Source organism: Cygnus atratus, chromosome 13, assembly GCF_013377495.2.
Source record: "Cygnus atratus isolate AKBS03 ecotype Queensland, Australia chromosome 13, CAtr_DNAZoo_HiC_assembly, whole genome shotgun sequence".
NCBI classification, from domain to species: Eukaryota; Metazoa; Chordata; class Aves; order Anseriformes; family Anatidae; genus Cygnus; species Cygnus atratus.
In genome coordinates this window covers 4,802,773-4,822,422 of record NC_066374.1, presented here as the reverse complement: position 1 = coordinate 4,822,422, position 19,650 = coordinate 4,802,773, and the positions used below count along the sequence as shown (strand labels likewise).

Below are 19,650 nucleotides of genomic sequence, written 5' to 3'. Positions count from 1 at the left end.
GGTGCTTCTTTCCTGGTAAAACAAGGCCACCCCAGAAATGAGAGCATGCAAAGGAAAATATTTGCCAGAGTGCCATTGTTTTAAGCAAATGACTGGAAACAAGGTGGGTATTTGCCTTGACTGTGAACAGGAATGACTCAAAACTCCTAGGAAAGCTCTCTTGCTTTTGCCAGACTGTCCTCTGCAGCACTAACCCAGAATGCTATACCTGAAGCACTCAACCCAAGGACAGGGTCATTTTGTCCAGATGCATGTGGGAAGAGATCAGAAAAGGCAAATTTTGTTCTTGAAGCTTATCCAACAGCAGAAAACAGACTTTTTTTCTTGTGCTTTCGGTTGGAGTCAAGGGACTGCCTCTTTTTCAGATCTGAGCATCATTTGCTTTATATGCAAAAAACAACCTGAAGCTCCAAATTGAATGCAGATTTGAATTTTTCCCTTTCCTCCAGAAATAACCTGACACTTCATCGCCAGTCATCATGACTGATACCCTGGTATCACACCTGAATAGATCAAAGTGTTTGGAGCTTTAGCAGACACTTAGACATGCAGAAGGAGGCCAGAATGCTTTATAGATATTTTATGCAGTGATTACTTTGCCCACCACCGAAACAGAACCACCTCTGAGCTCTGAGAGGGGTGATTAAATGTCTCTGCTTAGACCACAGGCAGTCTGCAATTACCAAAGCTGGAATTTGAACGCATGGATTAACAGACTTCATGAAAAAATCCTCTTGGGTTTGCAAGTCAACACAGTGATAGGAGCATCGGGTTTGCATCATGTCTAAAAGGCGGTGTCTGTGGCAGTCCAGCACCTGATAAGCCTCATGCTGAGTACACAACCATGAAGCAGCTTCCTATTACTGAAGAGTAACATTTCTTTTCGAGTAACAGCACTATTCCCCAAAAGCCAGGGCCAGTCTTTTAAATCTCAGAGCTGCATCTGGGAACGACAGTGAATTCTGATCTATAACATTAAAAGAAGATGGAAAATCACTTTAATAGACTTTTGAATGAAATGCTAAATGTCATTTGAATGCTTTCTTTTCCTGCAAATGGTCACTGCATTGAAGAAATTCTAAGCAAGCATACAGCCCCCTCTCCTGTGAGTCTCTTCAGGATAAAACACCGTTCATTTTCCTGAGTAGCGCAGGCAGTGTAATTGGCAGTCAGCGTGCTGTGACAAACCCATCACTGTCAATTTGAACTAGGTGTAGAGGAAGTTTAAAGCTAATAGTGCTGTAAATTGTCATCCACAAACAACATATAAATAGCATAGGACCCTTACTCATCAAATTGCATTATATTAATTTTGCAGTGTATTTTATTCAGTAATAACAGCAGCAGAAGAGACCCCTTTAAACAAGATGAGAACAAGATAATAAATGATCTGCTGAGCCCTGCAAGATAGGAGCTTATACATGGTGCATCTCTTGACCTGTTAAAAGACCCACACTGCTGCTGGCTTTCTTTGGAGTTGTCTTCCATGTACTTAACTGCAGCCAGCACAGCAGTACTGGCAGAAAGCGTGCACTGGATGCTCACTCCATAGTAATGAGCAAAATATTAGGAGCAATTTCCCCCAACGTTTGATATGGCCATAAAACTGATGAGGATCTGCAGAGAGCACAGGTGTCCATCGTTGCAGTTCCTTGAAGGGAAGAAAAAGCAAAAAGTGCAAATAACTCCCAGAGCTGCTGGGTAGGAGCTGATAGCAATGCTGGCCTCGGGCGAGGACCTGGTTGACAATATGCAGGATGGAAGTGCGTGAAGATGTGCACTTGCTGCCTGGCCTGGAGGAGAATCATGCTGCTATTCAAAAAATGTCTCTTTAAGAAGTGGCTTAGCTGTGCCTCTGGTCACCCGTGCTCCCATTGCAGCTGGAATTTAATCTTGAAGGAGCACATATCTCCCTTGTGGAGTCGTGTTGGCTCATTGTAGGACTCAAGCCCCCAGGAGGTAGCTGACTGCGTTTTCAAAACTCTCCTTCTTTACATATTTACACATCAAACACTGTCCAAGAAGCGGCGGGTTGCTGTGTTTTTGTTTTGTTTGGTTAAATTCTTATTGAGAAAAGCTTCAAGAAAATAATGTCCTAAAGAATTTGGAGGGGAGGGAGCAAGAAGAAGGAACAATCCTAGCAAACAGCTGGTGGCTGCACATCTGAGTCAGCCAAGAAGGAGAAACGTGGGAGAAAAGAGTTATTGCGGGCTGGAGTACAAAGCTGTTTCAGAACAAAACATAAACAAAAAATCCCCAAATCTATTTATGGGCAAGCAGGCTGCACTTCATTCTCACCCTTGCCCAAGTCATCTGCATGTACCAAGGTTCTTGCTGAGCCCTTTATGGAGCAGTCAGCATGCTCTGACCACCACGTTGTCAGTGAGGGTTGTATAGAAGCACAAGTTAATTGTAAAAAATGGGATGAATAATCTCCTTCACCACTTTGCCTTTCTCCTTTGTCCCAAAGTTTCTCTCCTGTGCTCCCTCAAGACTCCTCCAGCAAGCGTTGCTTTGGGTTCCTGCTGCTCTAGTCAATTAAAGTTACATTCCCTTGTAGAGCCTTGATCCCCCAAGCTCTTGCAGTGTATCCACAAGAAGTGCAGGACTAAGTGCTAGTAACAGGCTCACCCAAGAGCAGCAGTAATTCGCAGGCTCCGTATGAATTCCTTCTCCCCTGGTCAAGGACTGTGCGGAGAACTCACATGTGCATTGCCACGTGCTCCTCGTCACGGCAGTGAGGTGACAGCTGTACCCTTGGTGTCCATTACTAGGGAGAATTAGCTCCAGAGCACTTAATGATGCATACGTTGCCCTGTTCTGTAGTCAGGCCAGCTCTTCATATTTGGTTTAAAATCAAAGGCAAAGGGAATTCTGTGCCTGACCTACTTTGGCTTGCAAGGGATGAGTTGACATCAAAGGAGTCCCCAGTGATCTCCACAATAAATACATGGTGATCCACGTGAACAATACCCTGTCACCTTAACCAGATCCAGAAATCGTCTGCAGAGGGAGATGAATCCTCAGGATGAGTTTAATGCATCTGGGCTGTGCCAGTTCAGAGAAAAAGAGCTCTTGGAGTGGTGGATCTCATTTAAAGGCAGCTGAGGACAGAGGGGAGACTCACGGGGTCTTTTGTGCACGAAGGGCCACTGAAATCTCTAAGCTGGACATCATTATGCTGCGAGAAACATGAATTTCTTTGGATTATCAGCGTAACCCAACTGATGATTAGGTGAAAGGACTGAGCCAGATAGAAGAAACAGGGCTAAATAAAATGTTCTACCTTCACCTTGCCTTCATGCTTCGATATTCTGCCAGGACTGGTTGTCCTTTGTGTATCATATCCACCTCCAGAGTAGCTCCTTGGAGGAGGACCCATTCAGGAAAAGCCAAACTAGAAAATCTGATTTTCCGTCTTCTGGGTCAGCCAAGCAAACTAGAAACCCCAAAATAAAACACAGCCAGTCTCCTTCCAACTGTTATTTCAGTGTGTTCCTCTCCCAGCCCATCGCTTTGCTTTCCTCCTGGGCACGGTCAGCACTGGCTGCAGGCAGCGTGTTGGGTGGGGAAGAGCAAGTGCAAAGACATCATCACGCGGTGCTCGGTCTGTCCTTCTGGTCCCATTTATCAGGCACGGGCAAGGGAGAAACAATTGACTTTTTCTGGGAGATATATGAAAGAAAAGAAAAACTGCAGCAGCACAAACAGACAGTAATTATGAGCAAATTAGGAAGAATTTTCTCACTGACATCACGCGGTCCCTGCGCACTTGCAGCTCCACAGCACAGCCTCTCCTTAGCCTCTGCGCGCTCCCAGGAGAGCCCCTAATGAAAAAGTCAGATGAGCTACTTTCATTCTGCTGGAAGTAACCAAAGCAATTTCAGGAAGAGGAAGGTGGGGGCCTGCTGCAGTTTGCCAGAACAATCTCAAACATTCAACTCATGTCTTTGCAGCAGCAATATCTCCCTGACAGCCTTTAAAATCCAGAGGGGGGGGAAGTTGGGAAGTGGCAGCACATGGTTTCCATGCAGTCTCTCAGCCAAGCCTGCAGGTATATTAACTGGTGGTTTTCTCCTTTGAAAAGCAGGCAAAGGGGACAGACAAAAATCCTAGAAAGCAGTCTGCTCTGCTGAAAATTAAGCAGTTCATTGCTACACATTTGCTTTTGAACTCTGTTTAGGCCACAAAAAATAAGGAGAGAGACCAGAGAAAGCCCCCTTTTTTCCCAAAGCTTGGCTGCATCAGGGATGAATGGCAGATCTGGGAAAGATGGTACAGAACTGAAACAGAGACAGCTGTCTTCCTACAAGGTTAAGAGAGACGTATCTAAAAGCGACTGTAGGAGGTTAGGAAAACCAAACCAAATTGCACTGTCATTTAACCACCAAATTCCCAGTAGGGTATGTCAAGCACTCTGATTCTTCTTACTGTTTGCTTATGTAGTATACAACTGAACGGTTTCTCTTCCATATGCTTCCACCCTGCTGGCGTTCCCAGCCTATGCGAGCAGTTTACAATGGAGCAGCAGGGTGTGGGCACCAAAGATTAGGCAGGGGACCGATAACTGGTGAGCCTGCTTCTATTCCTGGCCATGGTACTGACTCACGGAGAGACTTTGGACACTCAATTCATCCTGGCATCTGCTTCCCCAGAGGTACCGTGGGGACAATGCTGTGCACCCACTCCACGGCAGCCTGGTGTGTAGTGCTGTGCAGGATAAAACAAAAAGCAAACAGAACAAAGCAAAGAAAACCACCCAAACAAAATCAGCTGGGGTCAAATTCAATGTTCTGTTCAGCCTGAAACAAAAGTTATTTTCGCTCATTTAATTTAAATCATTTTTATTTCTTTCCTTTTAACAAAAAAAGAAAGAAAAAAAAAAGAAAAAAACCACAATGATCACTTGCAAGCTGAACACAGATTAAGTGTTTTTACTTAGGGGGTGAATTTCATCCTCTTTTCCCCCATATCACTTGACCAGTCCATACTTGCATTAATGAGTTTCAGATCTACATTACAAAACATTCACCTGGCTCAACTTGCAGGGCTCTGTTTCCACTAAGTACCGTACAAACATCAGATGAAAGATTCTGAAGTGCAAATTATTTTTGCTTTTGGGAAACAGAAAAAGTAAATTGAGAACGAGTGGCCTCTCTGTGAATAGTTTTAATGAAGCCCCATGTCCAGCAAAGTACATAAGGTTGAGACTAAATGCCTCACTGGACCACTCTATGGTATTTTAATGAAGTGCTCAATGTGAAAAGATGTTTTTGAAACCCAGTCTAGATGGTAGTGGGGAAGGTGTGTAAACAGCATTTCAGTCAGAGGTCACCGAAAGTAAGGCGAAGTTTCTCTGCAAATATAGCAAGCCTTTCTGTGTGCTGCCCTCTACATTTGGGTGCTTCTCTGGGTGACAAGTGTGCAGCTCCCTAACAACATCAATGTATTTAGAGGTAGAAGGGTTTCCTGCAAAAGGGGCAATGCCAGGGAGCCAATGTCCCAGTCCTTTTCTGTATTATTTGCTCCTAATGCCACAGACTAACCATTACACAAGGAAGTAAGGTGAGATTTACATAATGCTGATCAATTTGAAACTTACAGTAAGCAGAACTGCTTTTTGATTGCATTTCACAATGCAGTAGCAGCGAAGTCTTTAGTTATTCAGGTCATCTCTCACACCAGCAAGCGTACCTCTGCAAAGAGGGCTGGGGATACGATCACACTTTAAGCCAGAGAAGACAAAAACCCATTTATTTTGATATATTTAAAGCCATCTGAACATTGCACATTGCAAAAGCAGCCAGAGACGAGAAAGCTTTTAAGGTTTGTTTGGTTTCTGCTTGAGGAAACTCAGCATGGGGAGGGCAACAGCCAAGGGATGGGAGGCAGAGGCTGGAAGTAAGCAGACAGATCTCTGGGGAACGGGTGGGAAGCGGAGAGTGGAATGGCGAGGGATACTTCAGGTCAGGAGTGGAGTGTACTTAGTGCTCTCCTCTTGCAGCTCAGCACCAGTATAGCAGACAGGACTGCTGGGTCGGGGCAAGACTCCACAGGGAGGCGTCCAGTGAGCCCAAGGCGAGGGTAGCAGAGGGCACTGGAGGTTGGCACAGCCACAGAGCTTCAAGGAGAAGGGAGGGCTCTGCTGCACTTACTGGGTGAGGCAAGGTGTGTTGCAGGGTGCAGTGCAGAGGCAGCTTGCTTCTTTACAGTTGTTGTAGTGCCATTAGTCCAATGCCTGCTAGAGCTCTCCATTCCCAACAGCTTTTTTTTTGCATGCTTAAGAACAGCTATACACATGCAAATGTATCTGGGTTGATGAAACCCGTGTTTTAGATGCATAATTTAGGGTGCAAGCAGAAATATACATGGATTCTGGCAGTGCTTACCGATGGATTTGTACCCTAAGCCTTTCCCCATACCTACCCATGAGCAAAGATACACAGGAGTTTGTGCATAAGCCACCACGCTGCTTAGTAAGCAAACATGAAAGAGAAAGCAAAGCAGGGCTTGGAGGAGGGAGAGAATTATCTAAGAAATACACCAGTAGGTGTAGAATAGATAATCACTGGCTTTAAGTTAAAAACTCCTCGTCATGCTAATGCAGAGAGCCTTTCTGCAGGCGAGACCGCTGCGGTTGCCCACTGAACCAACTACCTCGTTACTGCCCGACTAAACCCAAACGGCCAGTAGCTAGCATGGAAGAGGTGACTTAACAGACTCGAATGTTTCAAGCACTGATGGAGGCAACTGCTGCAGATAGGATCTAGCTGAGAAGTGAGCCAAGTGAACGAGAATGCTTCCTTCAGCTGTCTTCAGGGGCACAGTATGTAAGATGGTCACTGTGCCCACTGTGCATAGGGTGGGAGAGTTTTCGGTTGAGGAATATCCCCCACCACATCCTACATCCCAAATCCAAGGCGTGCTGGGGCCAATGCCAGCAGCCTTAAAAGCACAAAGAAGCTGCTTTCAAAACTGCGGAAGCGGGGGTGACACTTACAGGATGACACTTACAGGATGACACCTACCACCATTTCAGTCGACGCAGGGGAAACAAGAGAGAAAAAGAGAGACTTAAAAATTGCTTCAATTTCTGAGTGCCGTGCCCGTAATTACCTATTACCCCATGCTAACTGCGTTGTAATGCACTCTGAAAGAAATGACGGGGAGGCATTTTTAGCCAGCCCCTCAAGTTTTAAGAAAATAATTGCTTAAACCTCATAAATACTAATTATTTCAATTGATGAATCATTTTGACTCATTCTAGGTTTCAAGTAATATTTAATAATGCCATGCAGTAAGGTAATTGCGGAATTAGGAATTCATTTGTCACTCATGTGTGTTCTTATTTTAATTAGATCAAGTTAAAATTATTATTTCTTTTTTAGAAGGATAATTTAAATGACATTCAACGTGTTCATCATTTCACCAAGAAAAATCAAATTTTCAAAGATCATAATCAAACTTACTTTGTCCCCCACACTCTTTCAAACACAAACACACAAGCTTACTGTCCCTCTCCCCAGGTGTGTGAAGCTTTGTTCTTTCAACTCAGAAAACATAACATTTGAGCAACCTTTCACACTGAACTTGAGCCGTTTTTTCTGAGTGAAAATTACACATTTGAGCTCAGTCCAAACATGCAGAACAAAGGATTTGAGACTGCAAAGAAAAATGTCTGAGACCATGAAAAAATGTGCTTCTGTCTCCGGGGAATTATGCAAAATTATTTTTATGATCAGAAATAATTTACTGGTGGGAAATGAGATGCTAGTTACATGGAAATGCAACATTAGTGCCAATAATTTGTCCTGTGAATTGCCCGTACACCCACAGATCTCCAAACACTTGCTCAGTGATACATTGCATAACGCAGCAGCCACACAGGGCTGAAAGCCCTGCTTCCACTTTACAGATGAAGATGTGTTTTTGAGAGTCTGAAAAACTGTCCTGCCCGCTCCCTTCTTCATCTTCTCCACCACAAAAAAGACAACCCCTCGCCCTGTCTGCAAGGCTAAAGGAGTGAGGAGTTCATTTCTGGAGCCTGGTAGGACATCACCTGCAGGCAGAGTGGGGAACAACTCAACCAAAGGGGATCAAACCCACAAAACAGAACGCAACAGCAAAACCAAACAAATCCTGCCATTTCCTTGTTGTTTCTGTGGTGTGTTTCTTTAAGTAAAATACTAATCAGGACCTAATCCAGGTTCTTTAAAGCAGCGAATGTTTTACTATAGAATGGGAGTTAGGGTATGGCTGAACCAGCTACAGTCAATGCTCCTTTCATCTGGTGGAGAAGGAAATGCTGATGTATTTCCAGGCACCGATGAGGTCAGAAGCTCTTTCAGAGTCTGACCTGGCAGCCATGAGAAATGGAAAGCGAGGATCCCACCGAGACATGGGATCAGAGTGGTCAGTCCTCTTGCAAGAGTAGCGGGCTGGGAGGGGAAAAAAATAGGAGAGAAAAAAAAAAAAAGGAGGGAACGGGCACAAGATTGATGAGGTGGGCAGCAGCTCCTGTTTATATATCTGGGGCCTCCTTGACAGCAGAAAAAATAAGTTAGCCCAAAAAATAGAAATCTAATCTGCATTCACTTCCCAACTTGTCAAAAGCCCTCAGCGTAAAGCAGCTCACAGAGGTGTTCCACAGAGGGACCCCAACCAATAAATCTGTTTGATTTCCTGTTATGAGAAGCAGACAAAGAGATATGGCCAGGGATGGGCAGAGCTGTCTGCACAAGGGAAGAGCCTGTGCTTTCACCCCAATCTCAAACCCACCCTCTCTGAGGTTATGAAAAGTTCAGTTCACTTTGGGGATTTTTTAACATTATTTCTCATTTTCGCATGTTCCCGTGGGAGCTGGAAGTAGATGGGACAAAGCATTGCTTTCCTGCTGGCAACAAGCCGCCCTGCAAGTGTCACACATAAGTTGGCTCTTGTGAGATTTCCAGCCCCATGGTGTGATCTTGCGGTCCCTCCAGATGTGAATAACGCAGTGACATTTTTAATGGTTTTGCTGTTTCTCTGCCGAGGATGTCTTGGCATTATTCTACAAGGCGTTTCTCCCTGCCACTTCTTCCGTGCCTTCTTCTCCCCCTCATCCAGTGCGTGCTACATGTAAACAGAAAAGGAAAGCAAAGTTTTCAGATCAAAAGGACTCCTTTGCACAGACCCTGCGGAGAACCGTGCACAATGATAACAACGCTGCAGAGCAGCAGCTGTTTGATGAAGTTCCTCTCAGGAGGTGACATGACAAGTTGAATGCTATTTTGTCCATGGTACATACACTAACAGCCTGATCCTGCAGTCCCCAATCAATAGATGTTCATGGCACACCATTTCTAGAAGTGTAGCAGGTCCACGATGGCACTTGAAAGCAATTAGGATGAATGAGGCAGTGTTTTGATGCATTTTCTAAACCATCCGAACTGGTGCCCGTGTTCCTGTGTGCGTGTACTTGCAGTATTGCTGGTAATTGCCCTACAACTTCAGCCTCACTAAATCATCACTGTTAGTGGTGACAGCAAAGGGTTTCAAAACCGATGGAAGCAGGACCACAACCATGGATGTAAACTTGCTCTTTTGGGTTTATTTTGTTGATGTTGTATTGTTTTTTCTTCAGAGAGACCCAAGATCTACGAAAAGGAAACTGATTTCGATAAGATTGAGCGGGTAGAATTAAGAAGCAAACACAAAATCCAGTGCACCGTAAGCGGAAATCCTGACCCAAAGATCGAGTGGAAGTGGCAGCCCTGCAGCCTCACAGACACCCTGTAAGTGCCCATTCGGGGAGCTCTTGCCTAAAGGTGAACATAATGCTAAACAGCCTGGTGCTTTCAAGTCAGCTTTTCTTTTCAGTCCATCTTATTTCTTTTAATTAAAAATCACAAGCAGTGATTCCCCACCCAAAGATTGCAGGGTTATGAGCCCAACAGATTTCTATTGCTTATGATCTTTTTGCAGTTACAAGCACCTTCTATAATATCCAAATCATCAAATAAATTTAAAGTGACTAAAGATCGGACTTGAATGTTCTTTAAGTCAACTAGCAATGTCCCTCTGACTTACCACCATCTTCCCTTGCACCTCTTGGGTGCAGCCTATAGAGAGTTTTTCTGTGTAGAGGTAATACACGTCTTTTGCCTCTAAGAGCTATCGTTAGACAAACCTGCCAAAGACTTGGGTTCCTTTAGTTGCCATATGGACTTTTTGCCGCTTAAGAGCGCATGCTAATTGTTGTCTCCCGTGGAAGCACCTGCACTGCCCAAGGTGCCGAAGGTAACCAGGCCTTCACGCCATACTGAGGGCCCTTTGCTGGGGGTCTGGAAGTGGCCTCAGGTGTCAAGAAACAGAAGGAAGTCACAGGGTCAAAACTGTCAGAAAGGAAGGAGGCAAGTTAAAATAAAAGATGCCGTTTTTGAGATTCACCTCATACAAATAGACGCTTTCTTTCCTCTTGCTATGCAAGCAGGGTGACCTGTGGGGAGAGGTCTTGGCTCAGCTCTGAGCGGGAAGCACCAGGGGCCACAGAGGAGCCAGGTGTAACCATTCTGACTGCACCTCAACTCTGCTCTGCAACGAGAGCGGTGAGGGCAGGTTTTCCATCCATAAAAAAAAAAGAAGGCAGATCTAGGAAGCGAGAGAGAAAACTGATGGATGGTTTCTTATTTTCTCACTGTTTCAATGCTTTTCTGAATGCTGCGAATGACAGGTCATCAGACAGGGAAAAGCCACAAAGAGAAGCTCCTTTCCCAAGCTCCCTACAGCAGCAGTTGCAAAAAGGTTAGGTGATGTTGTCTCAGGTTGGGTCAAAGAAGGGACCCGATGTCCTTCCACAAGGGACGTAGCCTGTTACCTTGTTTAGCACTTGGCCAGAGTTACATTGCACCTTTGGGAATTACATGGCAGAGATTTGGAGGCTTAGGTAGGGTGGTTGGCATCAAGGCACACAAGCCGAAGCTGCTTCTTTGGAGGTGTTTGACCAGAGCAGGGCGGAAATACCATAAGGAAACATTGTGCAGTCACAGGAAAGCCACAGAGATGACATGAAATCTTTTCCAGACCTTTCTGTCCAGGGAGAGAAAAGTGCTCATGAATACTTAATTACACCAGTTTCAAACCAGGGACCTGGTAGCAAAAGACCTCGTATAACCCTTGTTCCAGCTCTCTGACTCTGATCTTATCAATTTAAATACAATTGCAGAGTGGCGTCTACCTCTTCTGGCCCCCGGGGCAGCCTTATCTTTTTCCAGCAGAAGCTGTAGGAGGATTCCTGTGGGAAATGACACAGCCCCCATTTCCTCCTGTTGTCTCACTTCCTCTCTCTCTCTCTTTCTCTCCCCCCTCCTCACTGGTGCACTTTGAATCCCCAAACTCGATCATTGTTCCTTAGAGCTGTGATGTGATTTGCTTCCGTTGAGTTTTTTCCCTTCATCCTCAAGATGGCATTGTGCCCTGCAGGAAGTCACATAGGGCATCTTCTAATTAGGCTGTTCGGAGAGCTATAAACCCTCCCTTAGCCCAGGGTGTTAACCATGTGTCTTGTGCGTATTTGGCTAAGGCATGGCTGGTTTACAGACTCGTTTTCTGCAGTATCAGTCCTTGCTCATCACCTAAAGAAGTCTATATGCATTTTCCCTCCTACAATCCTAATTTGCTACTGTGGGCTCCAAGACTGCTGGGACTGGCCGTGGGCAGAGGAGGTGATAAGGACACTTCTTTCTGCCGTGCATCGTGATAACTTGCACAATGTCCAACTGCAGCTAGGTGTGGAACTGAACTGACTTCACCAGCTTGCTGTCACAGGGTCCCAACACCTACCCTGGACTGGAGCTGCACTGGAAATTTGAAAATAAGAAATTTCCTGGAGTGGCACAGCTGGCAGTGCCCTTAGCCAGCATCCTGGAGCTCCAGCCTGCCGAAGCCTTTGTGCTCCTAAGCTAGAGAAGGCTTGCAGATCTGCTCAGTTATTTAAAGGGTTGGTGTTAAAGAAGACAGAAAAGCCCTTTACCTTGGGTGGTGCAGTTACACCTTGCAGCATGACATGTGCAGCATGCCATACACTGCTCTTCACCCGTAACTCAAAAATTAAGATTGAGAACTAAAAGAGATATAGCTGTCTTTTGGTGAATATGCAATATTAAAGGAGCCTTCTGGTATTGCTAGCCCACTATTTATCCGTTCCACTCCCTCAGCCTGCATTTTATGTCAGAAGGCTCAGCAGACAGACAGCCATACTCAGTAACACCCTTCTCCGCACACTGTTCTGAATGACTGGCATTTCGAAGTTTGAAATGCACTGCAAGTGCTCAAAAGAGCACTTAGAGAGCCATAGCTGCATTGAGCTGCAGTATCGCTCTTATTAGCCAGATTAAACGAACGTGATATTATTAGGTGTCCAGTATTTTCTTTTTTTTAATCTTCAGAATGTCTGGGGACTTTCCTGGCTGCTTGTGCATTGATCTTTGGCCACCTTTGTGGAGGTGGCTCCTAAATACCTTTAAAATGCTGTGATGGAGGAATACAGCGGTTTTAGAAAGAGGTAATGATCTCTATCAGCAAGAGCTTTTAGAAGTGTTTAAGACCTAAGACTGTCACGTAAGAATGACATTCTCTCATTTAATCATGCCTCCTTGGGTTATCTGCAGTGAGCTGGGTTCTTGAACATCACCTCTGCTTTTCCACCTCCAGGTGCAACCCTGATGGGGAAAAAATTCTGGTTCAGGAGAACATGATCATAGGCAACAAGATCAAGAGCATTGAAAATATGACCATGAAGCACGGGGATAAAAGGAAGGTATGTGTCTGATGGAAAGCTGAGCACTGATGTCACGGAATAGCAGTGGGCTTTACGGAGGGGATGCTGCGCTCACACAGAGCGCTCTCCCCATGGTTCCCAAGCTGCTGTTGGCTGTTAGCATGCTTGAAATTCCACAGCCCTGGGATCATTTTCAAATCTCTGCTGTTTATAAATGCTGGGATTCTGGCAATGATGTCACTTACCCTGTTTAAAACTCTCCAAAGACTTCTGGGTCAAAAACCTCTCTGTCTCCCTCAGCCTTGAGGAAGTGTAAGACTGCTTCAGTGCAGGAGGGGTCCTGTGAAGTGCACCCAGCTGATAAGGGCATCAAGTTCATTAAAATGCTCTGCTCTTAGCACTTTGTACCACCCAGCCTTGCCCACTCTCCCAGTAGCAGGACTTAACCGACTGTGTAATTTAAGAGGTCTACCACGGCCAGAGATAGCTGGGCTCATTTTCAGAGTGTCTGAATGCCTGCAGCACCTGCCTGTTTCAGCTGGAGGTGTGGACGGTTCCTTTCCCATTCAGGTCCCCAACCATGTTACCGAGCTGAGGAGGGTAGCAAGACCTCCTTCCTTCTCCACCTCCCTACCTGCTTCTCCTTCCAAACAGATCATGCCGGAGCATGCTTCCTGCACGAGCTACAAAGATCCCAGCCATGAATTATCTGTTAAATGCCCAGGGGACCTGCGGTGACACGGGGTGATGCTGTGTGATACCGTTTACACACATCCATGCTAACCCTTGAGAAAATGCCACAAGCTTTTCTGCTCTAGATTCACAGACTCTTGGCTATGCCTTGCAGAAGGTGCTGTGGTCCTGCTCAGAGAGCTGATTTACCCCTGATGGACTTACAGACGTTGGTGGCTGTAGGATCGGTTTTGCAGCTACACGTGTTTTGAGGTGGACGATTCAGATTAGCGCTGACACCTGCAAGGTGCTGAGTGCTGCAGCTCGGATCCTGGTGTACCTTTAAGCATGTGATAATTCTCGGGGTACTCACATGCTTAAAGTTAAGCGCAAAGCTAAAGTGCTTTTCTGGACTGGGTCCAGACTAAATCAGCATCTGGCAGGATCAGTGCCTAAGCCATCTGCTCTTTCTCATGGAGACTTTCCAGTTCTAAACATAATCTAAAACAGAGCTCTGAAACATGGAGGTTGGGCTGGGAAGACGAAAATTGGTGTTCACACTTCACTCCTGAGTTGTCCCTTTGCTGGAAGATACCTAGAAATTGGATTTACTTAGATACTATAGTGTCCCATAAGGTCTGTCTTTAATGTATTCGCTAAGATTTTTGGATCTTAGGTAAAAACAACTATCTACAGAGCTCCAATTGCAAAAACTGGAGGTCGGCAACATGTACCTACACATTTTCTTCCTTTTCTAAACCTTCCTGTTTGCTGCATGGCCAGTCAAGAGTTTTGTGGCTTTTGTGGCTCCTGTTACTCTCCATATATACAGCCTGTCAAAATATATGATCTAAGAGCTTACTTTATGTCTGATGATCAGTCTTAAATTTATGTTAGTCCCCACATGAAAGGGAAGAGTTTCACCATTGCTGTGACTCAAAAACTACCTGGTGGTTGCTGGATTGTCCCACATCCTGGGATAGCAAGACACCTCAACCAAAATTAAAAACATTTTTCTTTATTTATTTTATGCTTATGCCTATGTATGCCCCTCCCAGTTCTTCTTTTCCCAACTTTGCTAAGGTAAATACATAACAGGGTGAAATTTGTGTTTGATCCCCGGCTTAAAGATGGCATTTGGCTGCAGTCTCTATGAGTGAGGTGCTTTAGGAGTGCCACAGAGCTCCTGAATTCAGTGCAGCACTCCAAATGCATCCTTGCTCCATATTGGTGCATGATTAGGGACTTCGCAGCTTTCCCCTATCCCCTGATTTCCCCAGAAAGAATAAAAGCAGGCACAGCAATCCAAGGAGAAATAGTGCTCCACTGCCCCAGGGGACACCCCAGCACCTCTGCACAGGTGGTTCCTGACATCACCCATGTGCCCGAGTGTCCTGTCTGCCAGTGCTGGGCGAGGGGAGGTACCACTGGGGTAGATGCTCAGTGGGAATGGGGACCATGAGGGAACCTCGGTTCAAGGACCCCAAGGTCCTCCAAAGGACTCCTTGTGTTCCCTAAGAGCTTTGCTGCTGCTTACACCTCAAGGACCACAAACAGCCCTGAGGCTGCTAGTCCGCATCACACAGCCACCTCTGCCCTTTCCTTAGACTCTGGGCATCCTGAAATATTCTGTTTTTAGACATGTTCAAAAGCTCAGCCCACACCCTTCAACTTAAGCTTTTACATATTTCGTTATTAAAGTTTCATAACAATACTTCTTTACAAGTTACATAATTTTACAATTTATAATATATTCATTATTTTCATCTCCTGCTGATCCAATGGTTGAAAACACATTCTGAGGTGTTTCCTAATAATTTTTATGTCCTGATTAAGATTTATTCAAAGTAATAAAACTAGACTTTATGAATCTCAGATTTCGGCACTTTGTCTCCCCACTTGCATTAGCAGACAATTCCTCTCCTTCCCTCTTTCTGAAGTCCAAGGTTATCTGTGTTAAGTGAAGCCTTTGGATAATAGAATATAATTCAAAAAAGATACTGATGAAATCCCATAGCCTTCAGACTTTTCCTTGCTTTTTATCAGTTGTTATTCCCACCAGAAAATAAATAGACAGGAAACAACCCAATCTGTTCCCACTATGCCCTAGCAAGTAATTCATCTGCATTGACTAGCCACATGAAATAATAAAGACGTTGGAGTCTGACTGAGCGTGGCTTTTATTGGCAGTGTTATGAAGCTGGGATTAGCTGAGATTGGTTATTTTTCCTGTGTGATTTGAGTCTGTCCAACAATAGCTGGAGTCTCAGAGCAGAAGGTGGAATTTACCTAGTCTCTAAGATTTCAGCTGTAGCTCAGTGTCCCTGCAGGTTGCCCTCAAAGAACTGGAGCGACACGTTTGTTCACAGACATTTGAAAAAATGCATAAAGTTTTTAGAGCTGCTAAGAATATGGGAATGAATCCCCAGAAATTCCCAGATCCAGAATCTTGCTTAAAAACAAGCTTGCAGAGGCAGCAAGCAAGGATTTTTCCAGTAGCGCAGGCTCACACTGAGATCTTTAGGCATCTGTTTCATGAAAGTGGCATGTACGATTGAGGTCTCTTGTCATCTTTGCCATAGTGATTATTCCATTATTATTCCAAGATAGAGAAATGAATTCACCCCCTCCTGTCATCCTAAAGGCTGTCTCATTCTCAAAGGAAAGCATGCGGTTATCACTAACAGTATGAAGTAGTTCATAGAGATTTTGGTCAAATGCTGGTTGCACCAATGACATAGTGCCAGCTTCATTTGCCTGGCAGTTTTAAGTCAACACCAAAGTTTCCACTCTGTGATTTAAACTGCTATGTAGCTACCTTTGAAGACTGCTTTTTAATGCCAGGTGAAACACCCTTGTTTGCATGAATTGCTTGGATTTCCTCTTCACGTTGCAAGGCACTAGCTTGCTATTTTATTTTCTGTCCTGTTAGTAAACTGGTCTTACTGGTTTGAGCTTGGGAGAAAAGAAGAAAAGAACAGTAAGATCTCTACAGAATTCAGCCCTCCTTGCAGGTTTCTTTCTATCTCTCTTTCCTCTCCCTCATGTATATAGGAGAGCGTGGCCTGGCCATGTGCATGTTTTTGCAGTGAAACCCATGAATCAATTTTGCTGGGGAAATTGATAACCACTCCAGAAAGTGACCCCAAAATGCCAGGCTTAAGCCTCGCGGAGGAACAAAAGGATGATATTAGAGCAGTGGGGTGGGTTTGGTGACGAGCATGTGAACAGCTCAGCAGTGCTGTTTAAATATCACCCTGCGTGGGTGCCGGTTTTGGTGAGCTCCCACAAACTTGCCACGTTAAGTCTCTGGCAGGGGAAGGTGAGCTGCCTCTGGGGGTTTGAACGAAGCACCCCAAATGTGGGAGACTCGTCTAGATGTTTCAGGCACTGCCCTAGCACAGCAGCACACAGTCCCGAATGTCCTGGGCAAGTCTTCTGGGGAAGCCTGGCTGGCAGCAGGGACAGCAGAGAGGGCCCTCTGTCCTCCCCAGCCTCTGCGATTCGTTACTGCCATGACTTGGGTGCAAGGGGAAGGCACGGGGTGGTCATTGCTCGTGGCTGGCCAGCACCTGCACGTCTACCCTGAGAGCCCTCAGTCCATCCCTACTAGAAATGTGCACCAGTAACTTAAGAGGAACCTCAGACCTCTGGTTTCCCTAGGTTTTCTGCCCCATTCAGCACCTCTCCCATCACACAGCACCACCCTCGGCTCTGCCGTACTCTGAGGGAGGTAACTGTTCGCCTTCTGCAGGGAGAGAAACTCTCACTGCCAGAGAGAAGATCAAACCCTGCAAGCTCTCATTCAACTGACAGACTGCTCTTATCACTTGTCCTCAGTCCATCCTTTAGCATGTTTTGAATGGATGAATAAAATCATGGATCGGAATTGTCAGGCTATAAAAATAAGTGCTATTCTCTGCCATTCAAGTAGATGGATTGGGAGCTAGTTGAATATTTCCTTGCAGGGTCTCTAGTCAAGTTCCTATTAATTTCATCTCCCTCTAGCCACCTCCACCCCAGCTCTGCCAGAGTTAGACAGCTGAGAAGTTTTCCACCCACTCTTTTACTCCTCATCCTCGCCCACATACAGCTAACGAAGTGAAAGAGAGAATTGTTAACGAGAGCTGTTGGAGGGAGGGATTAGACAAAGAAAAGAGAAAGCAAGGAATATCAAGATAGATTAATTCATGCTGGCTCCAGCTTGAAAAAAAGGCCTTGCTGCCCTGTCCTTACTACAAGATGTCTTAAAACACTCATGGTACGGGGCTGTGGAATGTTATTTGGCTGCTTCTAAAGTGGCTTGTTTTTATCAGTTCGGAAACATTACAGTGCAAGGCATATACTCCTCCATTACGGGTTCTCTTAGCAGCAATGTCTATTTACTTGCCATTGCTGTTCTTCAGAGATCAGTCATTTTATTTCTTTTCTTACTGAGTTTTAAATTTGGTTTGTTCTTTTACAGTAATTATTTATTAGCTAATAAGCCCTTCCTTGGGCTTGCAGTATTGGGTGGCCTTTAGGTTAAGTAATAGGAAATGGAGCCCTTTACTCCCAAATTCAACACAGGCAATCAAAACTGGTTATTGTCTGAAGGATGTTTGGAGTTTGGCATGCAGTGAGCTCACAGGATCTCAGGCCAGCTCCCACTAGGAAGATGTCTAGACATTACATGCCAATAAGTTGTTATTAATTCCATTGGTTCCAGCGCAGCCTGCACAGAAGCAAAGGAGGAACAGCACCAAAGCTCGCGCTGCCATCTGGGGCTGGAGTGCATTGGCAAGGGTTAAAGTGTCAGTTGGGCTGAACTGCTCTCGACTGGGATATTGGGTGGAAGGTAAACTTAGAAGTGCTAACTTCCAGGCTGTCAGCAGTTCAGGAATTGTAGTTCCACTGAAGAGATGCAATGTTTTGATATAATTGCAGATTTCCCACCAGTGCCACTGTTGCACCTTACCGGCAAGCCCTGGGCTGTCTGGGAGCAGGGCTGTCTGAGGGGAACGGCTCAGGAACGGCTCTGCAGTGAGCCCTGCTTTGAGGAGGGATGGGAGCCCACCGGGGGTCCCACGCAGCTACACTCTGTGAGTGCTGCAGCAAATGCCAATGTGTTGCAAACTTTGCTATCCTGGCTTTGAATCCAGGAATGGAAAGCACTTTACCAGCTGCATGGACTAAGCACATGAAGTAGGTTAACTCCTCAGATTTTTTTTGCCATGCTAAAGGTCCCCAAATGCTGGGACTATGCCACTCCACTGAGAGAGGAAATCCTGCTAATAGTTTTCAATGTTAATAATGAGAAAAGATTCCTACGCTCAGTTGCTCGAGTTAAAACCATTTTCCCATTCAACTCCTTTCTGCATACATCCATTGAAATGCTTGCATTGGAAGCACAGGGGTGGCATTTAGAAGAAAAACCCCCTCATCCCTACCTGCCATTAGGACCAAGTACAGACAAATGTCACAGAGATAACATTTGTTCAGCTTGGATTGTCTACAGTACCTGGTGATGAAGAACTGCCAGAACATTTGCATTGTGAATATTAGGGATTTTTTAACATCTAGATTAGTAGGAGCTACTTTTCCAAGTGATATCCTTGACTGATTTGTCCAGATACTTCCAAAAGCAGCCACTACTGCTGCCTTCCTAAATGTTTCTTTCAGGTTTGTTCTGGTAAAAGACAGAACTGTGGTTTTATGAAGGGGAGGAAAATTTGGACGCCCTTTGGTATTACATGTTTGTGTTCCAAAGCATCAGACTCTTGAGGATTAAACCAGGCAGGGATTAAACCAGGATTAGGGCAGTTTGGCAGCTGGGGGCTTTACTCAAGATGCTACAAAGATAACTGGACTCCCAGTCTCAGGGATTTACCCAGGAGCACACAGATAGAACGAAAAGCTGATGCATACTGATTTCAAGGGATTCCTCTTATTACAAAAAAATCACTCCATTCACTTCTGGCTCTGAAATCACACACCATTTTCTGCTGGATGCTGCTGCTTTGGAAGTCCCAGTTTGGAGGGCTCTGGGAGGTGCTAGCTGGAAGGTGAGAGCAAACCGAGCTCCCTCTTGTGCTCGGGTGTGTATGGAATGGGTATCCCAGCACAGAGCAGGGAGTTTGAGCACACAAACAAGAAATTTCCTTCGTCTCTTTTCCACAGTGAATTTTTCCCAAGATATTGCCCACAGACCAGGCTTGTCTCCCTCCATCGTTTTAACACCT

The 19,650-nt window shown here is 45.2% G+C and overlaps 1 protein-coding gene across 1 annotated transcript in view; it reads left to right on the top strand.

Annotated features, from left to right (window-relative positions):
• Positions 1–19,650, top strand: part of LOC118245452 (vascular endothelial growth factor receptor kdr-like) — a 131,002-nt gene that overhangs the window by 65,415 nt on the left and 45,937 nt on the right. Inside the window, exons 10-11 of the mRNA XM_035541645.2 lie at positions 9,623–9,773; positions 12,691–12,796. Of these exons, the coding sequence (XP_035397538.2) occupies positions 9,623–9,773; positions 12,691–12,796 (257 nt within the window). The remainder of the gene's footprint in view (positions 1–9,622; positions 9,774–12,690; positions 12,797–19,650) is intronic.